This window comes from Nicotiana tomentosiformis, chromosome 1, assembly GCF_000390325.3.
Source record: "Nicotiana tomentosiformis chromosome 1, ASM39032v3, whole genome shotgun sequence".
Taxonomy (NCBI): domain Eukaryota; kingdom Viridiplantae; phylum Streptophyta; class Magnoliopsida; order Solanales; family Solanaceae; genus Nicotiana; species Nicotiana tomentosiformis.
In genome coordinates, this window is record NC_090812.1 from 398,096 (window position 1) to 406,689 (window position 8,594).

General features: G+C 46.7%; 1 protein-coding gene across 1 annotated transcript; it reads left to right on the forward strand.

The window, feature by feature from the left end:
- The first annotated feature begins 5,388 nt into the window (after nt 1–5,388).
- Nucleotides 5,389–5,832, forward strand: LOC138904166 (uncharacterized). The gene has a single exon (XM_070192698.1). The coding sequence runs from the start codon at nt 5,389–5,391 to the stop codon at nt 5,830–5,832; it is 444 nt and encodes a 147-aa protein (XP_070048799.1).
- The last annotated feature ends 2,762 nt before the right edge of the window (nt 5,833–8,594 follow it).

The window sequence follows — 8,594 nt, forward strand, 5'->3', positions numbered from 1 at the left end:
GGTTAGTGGTGTTGCTAAAAGTAATTTGGCCGAGGTCGACTAGTAACTAATAGGACTCATCGCCGAGCAACCAATCATGACCGAGGTCAAGTATCAGATGAGTAGTAACGGCTAGTTTAGTAACAGGACCTTTAAGAGAATATTCCGTTGGATATTCTTTATACTTGTATTTTTAGGGTTAATTGGGGGCATGTCCCTATAAATAGAAAGGGATTCCCTCATGGTGATGGTGATGGTGATTGGGGGGGGGGGGGGGGTTCAAAAGAGATTCGATTGTTGATAAATCTATACCTTCTCCATCAGATCCGAGATAGATTCCGATATTCTTGTATTTGTCGGTCATTCACCATTGTTAGAAGGAGGAATTATCCACCTCATTTAATGTTGGGTGAATCATTCTCCTTATTTACTCTAATGTCTTTTATTGTTATTGAATGATTGCTGTTCCTTTTCCATTATTGGCATTGGAACACTAAATGCACATTGCATTTAACTCTTTTTCAACGCTGTTTAAACATTATTCACGTAAATCGATTATAGATCTGAAATTATTATTAATTAGGCTTAACCCCTCATCACGTAAAATCAATTAGTCTAACCAAAGGTTTATAATTAGTCGATTATATTTTTTGGTCAAACAATTTGGCGCCGTCTGTAGGGATTTCTTAATTAAAATTTTAGTTTCTTCTAGATCTATAACTAGCAAAAAAAGAGCAAGATCCCCTACTTTCTTGTATACACATACCTAACATGGCAGGTAACAGAGAAGAAAGGATGAAGGCAATGGCCGATCTCACCACCAACCTTTTAAACACCATCAACGAGGTTTCCGAAACGAAGGGTAAAGATATAACGCCAAATGCCTCTCCCAGGCGAAGTGGCTCACCCCTTCCTCATGGTAGTATCATAACGTCCCACGGTAAGGGAGCTTCCATTTCCACAACGGAAGAGGTGCCATCGGCAATAAAGAAACTGCTCGAGGCTTGGTTGACAAATACGTTGACCAGCATCCTCGACAAACCCGCCCAAAAGGCGATCAGAGAAAATGCAAGAACTTGCGTTGCACCAATAACGGTCGAGCAGCACGGCCCTCCCCCTCCCATAACAGGTATCACTCACAATGTTAATAATGCAGATGACGACACCCTCACAGCCATTCTGAGGAAGATGGAAGAAATGAAAAACGAAAACAAAATGCTTCGAGACCAAATGAAAGAGCATCAAGAAAGGGTAGACAAAATACCGGGCGTCCCAAAACTCTTACCAAAAAGAGATGCCGGTCGGTTCGTTGAACAACCGTACAATGATGAAGCCGCCCACATGCCATACCCAAAACTTTCAAAATGTCGCCGTACCTGAAAATATACGACGGTACAACCGATCCTGAGGATCATGCGACTCACTATGTCACCGCAGTAAAAGGCAACGACCTCGCCAAAGAACAAGTATCCTCCATCCTGTTGAAAATTTTTGGCGAAACCCTCACCGGGGGCGCATTAACTTGGTATTCACAGCTGCCCCCGCGCTCCATTGAAACGTTCGAAGAGATGACCGACAAGTTCGTGACAGCCCATGTCGGAGCTAAAAAGGCGGAGGCAAGAGTGAATGATATATTTGCCATCAAACAATCACCTGGAAAAGGACTAAGGGACTTCTTCGCTCGATTCAACCGTGTAAGGATGACCTTACCAAATGTATCAGAAGGCATGACTGTAGAAACTTTCCAAAATAGGTTAAACAAAAGTGGTTCGAGGGCGACTAGGAAGTTGCTGAGTCGGCTCGTGAAATATCCCCCAACCACTTGGGATGAAATATACAATTCTTATTGCGCCAAAGTCCGTGCTAACGAAGATGACCTGAATGGACCAACCCAACGGTTAACCTCAGTACAGGTCGAGCCTAGAAAAGATCGAAGAAACGATACAAGGGATCTAGCAGTTCCACGACCCAACCGAGAAAGGCATCAGCCATATACTAGAGGCGCCATCATGCCGCCCCCGTCTAAACCAAGGATAGGGACTCACCGGAGCGAGAGGGGTATGCCCCATTTACTATCTGCTCACAATTTTTGTGTATCACCTTCAGAAATAGTCTACGCATTGGAGAATCTCGGCCCAAAAGTGAAGTGGCCACAGAAGATGAGGTCCGACCCAAACACCAGAAAGTCGAACGCCTTCTGCGAATTCCACCAGGAACGAGGTCATAAAATTGAGGATTGCATCGCCCTAAGGCAGAAGGTCGTGAACATGCTTCACCAAGGGCACTTGAAAGAGTTGCTGAGCGACCTAGGAAGGTCCAACTTCTCCCGAGGACGTGAACAGCACCAGGGGCCGCCAAAACTACCTTCACGAACTCGCACCATTCAAATGATCATCGGGGGTGGCGATGACGCATCGATCAATAGTTTAAAATTCACCATAACCCGAAAACGCAAACGGTCGATCACTCATGAACGGTACGATGAACTCGAAGAAAGTATCATCTTCGATAAGTCAGACACCCACGGTTTGGTTTTCCCTCACTATGATGTTCTTGTTATCACGTTACGAATATTAGATACAGATGTGAGATGTATTATGGTGGACGATGGGAGCGGCGCGTGCATTATCCACCCTCGAGTGCTTGCACAGATGAAACTCGAGGATAAGATAGTGTAACACTGCATCACACTAATCGGTTTTAACAACGCAGTTGAACGAACATCTAGAGAAATCACACTCACCGTCCTGGCCGGCGGTGTCACTCTGGAAACCACATTCCACATCATGGATCAGGACACGGCGTATAACACCATAATAGGTCGACCTTGGATACACGCCATGAAGGCCATCCCCTCCAGCTTGTACCAGACATGCCAGGTATCCCGAAAGAGGTCATGACGCACAAGTTGAACGTCAACCCAATCTACCCCCGGTAAGGCAAGTTAGGCAAAAATTCAACTCCGCAATAAACGATGCAGTTCGCGAGGAGGTTGAAAAGTTGCTGAAAAACAGCTCTATCAGAGAATCAAAATACCCCCAGTGGGTCGCCAACATGGTCATGGTAAAAAAGAAAAATGGGAAATGGCGGATGTGGGTAGACTTCACAGATTTGAACAAGGCATGCCCGAAGGACTCATTCTTGTTACCCTATATCGACCAACTCATCAACGTAACAGCCGGGCACGAATTGTTGAGCTTCTTACACGCATACTCAGGTTATAACTAGATCCTCATGGAAGAGGAGGACCAGGAGAAGACCACCTTCATCACCCACCAAGGAACGTATTGCTACAGGGTGATGCCTTTCGTACTGAAAAACGCGGGGGCGACATACCAAAGGTTGGTAACAAGAATGTTCAAGGACCATCTCGGTAAGACCATGGAGGTCTACATAGACGATATGTTTGTCAAGTCCAAAAGGAAATAAGATCACATCGACCACCTGAAAGAGGCCTTCGACATACTCAGGCGATATGGGATGAAACTGAACCCTGAGAAGTGTGCGTTCGCCGTAACCTCAGGAAAGTTCCCGGGCTTCCTGGTATCACAAAGAGGCATCGAGGTCAATCCCGACCAAATCAAGGCCATAGAAGGAATACCAAAACACTTAACCAGTAAAAAACAGGTTCAGAAGCTGACCGGCCGCATTGTCGCCTTGTCGAGATTCATCTCACGATCATCTGATAGATGTCACAAGTTTTTCAGCGTGCTTAAGAAAGACAACGACCTCTTATGGACATCCGAGTGCGTTCAATCCCTGAAGGAGTTAAAAGCCTATCTATCATCTTCGTAGTTGTTTGCCAAAGCAGAACTTGGGGAACGTCTACTCGCCTACCTCGCCGTATCCGAAGTAGCGGTGAGTGCAGTCCTGGCCTTGGCCTTGGTCATAGCTTCACGAAAGCTTAGACCTTACTTTCAGTGCCATCCGATCTCGATAGTCACAACTTTCCCCTTGAGAAGTATCTTGCATAAACCCGAGCTATCGGTAAGGTTAGCTAAGTGGGCCATAGAATTAAGTGAGCATGGTATTACATACCAACCACGGACGACGATAAAATCACAAGTCCTCGTCGACTTTGTCGCCGACTTCAGCACAATAATAATGCCTGAAGTCGAAGAAGAAGAAGCCCACGCTTCTCCGCAAGCACAAGATCTATGGATTTTGTACACCGACGGCGCTTCCAAAGCATCGGGGTCCGGACTGGGACTTGTGCTCGAAGTCCCTACAAGCGAAGTGATTCGCTAGTCCATAAAATTCCCAGACATGACTAACAATGAGGCCGAGTATAAAGTCGTGATTGCAGGATTAAGGCTAGCACTCAAGTACGGAGCGAGGCAAGTCATCCTACGCTGCGATTCTCAGCTCGTCGTCAACCAAGTCACCAGGACTTTCCAAATCAAAGAACGAAGGTTGCAAAAATATCAGGTCGAAATCCTCAAGATATTGCCCGAGTTTGATGAATGCCAGCTCGACCAAATCCCTCGGGTGCAAAACACTGAAGCCGGTGGCCTCGCCAAATTAGCGGCAACCACTAAAACTATAACCGGAGAAGGAAATGTGGTCACCCTCCTCCACTCATCGATAGATCAAATCGAGGTAAGGACTATAAATCTAACTTGGGATTGGCGCAACCGTATTGTTACATACTTGCAGGACGGCATACTCCCAGATGATAAAAAAGAAGCTAAGAAACTTCGGATGCAATCAGACAGGTACATCATCATCCAGAACGATCTGTATAAGAGGACGTACGACGGCCCCCTAGCAAAATGCTTGGGCCCGAATCAAACTCGGCGTGTTCTAGAAGAAGTTCACGAAGGCCACTATGGGGCTCATTCTGGCAACCGAGCTTTGGTCAGATGCCTCATACGAGCAGGATACTACTGGCCTACTATGAAAAAAGAGGCCGCAGACTTCATAAAAAGATGCGAGCAATGCCAAAAATATGCCCCAATGATCCACCAAGCAGGCGACAACTCCACTCGATCACTTCCCCTTAGCCTTTCATCAAATGGGGAATGGACATCGTAGGCCCATTCCTTGCAGGACAAGGTAACGTATATTTCCTTTTGGGTTTAACTGACTATTTTTCTAAATGGGTAGAAGTAGGAGCATTCGCTCAGATATGCGACCAGGAAGTGATCACCTTCATATGGAAGAACATTGTGTGCCGCTTCGGCCTCCCCAAAGAGATCAGCTGCGACAGCGGACCCCAATTCACTAGAAAAAAGGTCGTTCGAAAAGTGGCATATCAAAAGAATACTCTCCGCCCCATACCACCCCACGGGCAACGGGCAAACCGAGTCCTCCAATAAATAAATACTGAACAACATTAAGAAAAAGCTCAAGGACGCCAAGGGACTTTGGCCAGAACTACTGCCAGAAGTGCTATGGGCCTACCGCACAATGCCAAAGACGAGCAGAGGAGAAACGCCCTACTCGTTAGTCTATGGGACTGACGCAGTGATACCAGTTGAAGTCGGAGATCCCAGTTTGAGATACTCCCATGAGAGCAGGCCGAGGAAAATCGAAAGTAGAAGGCAAGATCTCGATGAAGCCGAAGAACAGAGAGACATCGCCTACACAAGAATAATCGCCCAAAAACAACATGCAGAACGCTACTACAACAAAAAGGCCAAGATCAGACCACTCAATGTCGGAGACTATGTGCCCAAGGCCAAAACACAAGTCAGCAAAGACCCGCGGGAGGGCAAATTGGGAACAAATTGGGACGGCCCATACAAAATCACAACTGCAGCAAGCAAAAGGTCACTTCAACTAGAAACAATGAAAGGAAAACGGCTACCAAACAACTGGAATGTTGCCCACCTCAAGTACTTCAACTTTTAAGAACAGGCATCCTCTAAGTCATACTTTTTTCCCTCACTTGAGTTTTGTCCCAATTGGGTTTTCTCAAAGAGGTTTTTAACGAGGTGATGAGGGGGACACTTCAAGTCAAAGTACGAACAAGAAAAAGGCATAGTTCATTGCTCAACCTCTCAACATATCTCCAGGTCACCCAATGAAGGGACTAGATAGACTGGGACTAGAATGCCAGCCCGAACAATATGTAAATTTCTCCAAGTATTGAGAAAAATACAAATGTACGTTCGCCAGAACATTTCCTCGTCATATTGCCGGCCTACAGCCGCAATTGAATTAAAAAACATTCGACCTCGTTCGAATTAAAAGACATTCGACATTCGACATCGTTCGAATTAAAAGACATTCAACCTCGTTCGAATTAAAAAACATTCGACCTCGTTCGAATTAAAAGACATTCGACCTCGTTTGAATTAAAAAATATTCGACCTCGTTCGAATTAAAATACATTCGACCTCGTTCGAATTAAAGGACATTCGACCTCGTTCGAATTAAAAAAAACATTCGACCTCGCTCGAATTAAAAACACTCGACCTCACTCGAATCAAATAACACCTACCTCACTCTAATTCACATTAGGCTTCGTTCAGGTCAACTGCGGCTTATGTTCTAGTATACGGCCCTCGACCGTTGTTGGGTTTAGGTTACGTTTGATCTCGCTTATACTAACTAAGTCACGTTTCAAATTAACCTACGGCTATGTTTGACTTTGTTCGACAACACTTGTTGGCCCCAGGTCACGACTACCAAGGGCGGCATTTGAACTCATTCAACATACAAATCGAGCTTTTACGGCTAAAAGCAGCCAAACAACAGAATTAAGGAAAGGAGCATACAAGACCAAGCAGAGAAAAGATTCAGAAACGAACAACGAAAATAGCATTTCATACTTCAAAAATATTCTTTACAAGGGCTAAAACAAAATTACAAACCAAAGGAATAACTACTCGCCACCCCCACCCAGCAGCGCTATCTCTACCATCGTCATCGTCATCGCCATCGCCATCGCCATCGCCATTAGGGTACTCGTACCCGTACCAGGCATCCTGCTCAATCCTATACAAATCCTCCTTGCCATCGCCAATCCATGGTGTAGCAGGGTCATAGCCACAGGCGATCCAAGCTGCATGCACCTTAGCACGAGCATCCTCAAAATCATCCTCAGGAACTCTCCCCGCCATCATCAAATCTCTGAATATGTCTAGCTGGGCCTCTGCGTGGATCCACTTCTCATATAAATCCTGTGGAACATCAGGATAAGAAGAAGTGTGGGAGGACGGTTGGGCCAACGACTGCATCTTCTTGGCCTCGAGAGCGACAATTTGGTCACCAAGGTGCGAGACCTCTTTTTCTAGCCCCCCAATTTGCTCGTCAAGCCGCTCTTCCCTGAGCCTGGCCATCTCTAAATCGTTTGCCCGCTCGTACCGGAGGACGCAGATTGCATCCTACAAAGCCTCCAATTTTGCCAAAACCGCCAAACAAGGCAACTCGGCCCTCTCCAAATCCGCCATCTTCTCGGCGACATCGTCACTCAAAGCATCGGCCCTGACCGAACATTGCTTGAGTTCGCCCTGCAGAGATACCACTTGGGCTTGAAGGTCCGCACATTCGGCCTCAATTCCCTTGCTCACTTAGAGATCCTATTCTTTATCCCTCAACGCCACTTCGAGGACGTTGCACTTGCCGATAACTCTCACCAGCTCGTCATCTTTCTGCTTCAGCTCGACCCGGTTAGCTTGGAAATTACCACTCTCGCTGAACCGCCTACAGATCTCACGATGCTTGCTGCGGCATTCACGGTACTTCTTCTCCATCCTATTGAAAATAGTTTTATGTCTCTCCTCTCGGTGAGCACTTTCAATCTCCAAGATAATGGCCTAAAAAAGAGAGAATAAAAAGCGGAAGAAAATCAGCCTATCGAAAATAATGTGCAAGGCATAAAAACTAGAAAGGTTAGAATATTTACCCTAAGGGCGAGACCAGTTATGCTCGATGACAGGGTGGCATCGTTCAGCGACTCGAGGGTCTTGCCCTTCACATAGGAGCAAAGGGGACCCAAGGAAGGGACCACATCTTTAGTGTTCACTAGCAGGTCGCAGTCCATGGGGATAACGATGGTACGAGTGGACCCTTCCAAACTCACTTCCACCGTGAACCCCTCACTCAGCATCCGCACCTCATCAAGGTTAATATCAGAGCCGGTTTCATATCCGTCCTCAGAAATAACTTTGCCTCTCACCTCAGCCGACGAGGGAATGCCAACCGATACTGAGGATGACGGCTCACTCCTCAATACGCTGTCACTGACCTCCACGGACGACCCTCCAATTTCAACCCCAATTTCAGGAAAGGGCGCACCTCTACCACTCCCGTTGATAGCAGAACTCTAGATGACAGATTCGCGTCACTTTCAGGTGCATCAATGGTCGGCTCATAGTCGTCCCTCGTAGAGTCCATTGCTCGGACTGCACCGCCGCCAGCGTCCACCAATCTTTTTTTCGTGGATTCAAATCTTCCCCGCTCGGCGACGACTCATCTACTAAATACACCATAGAAAAGCCAATGTACTAGATGCTGAGGCCGCCGATGGCTGAGCTGATATCGCCAAAGCCGGAGGTCGAACGGAGGCAGATGACCGGGCAGGCTTGGTCGCGGTTGCGGCTAGAACAGATTACGTTGTGGCGGTCGCCTGGCGGAACGCAGGAGTAGGAGATCTCAGATTCCTCGGA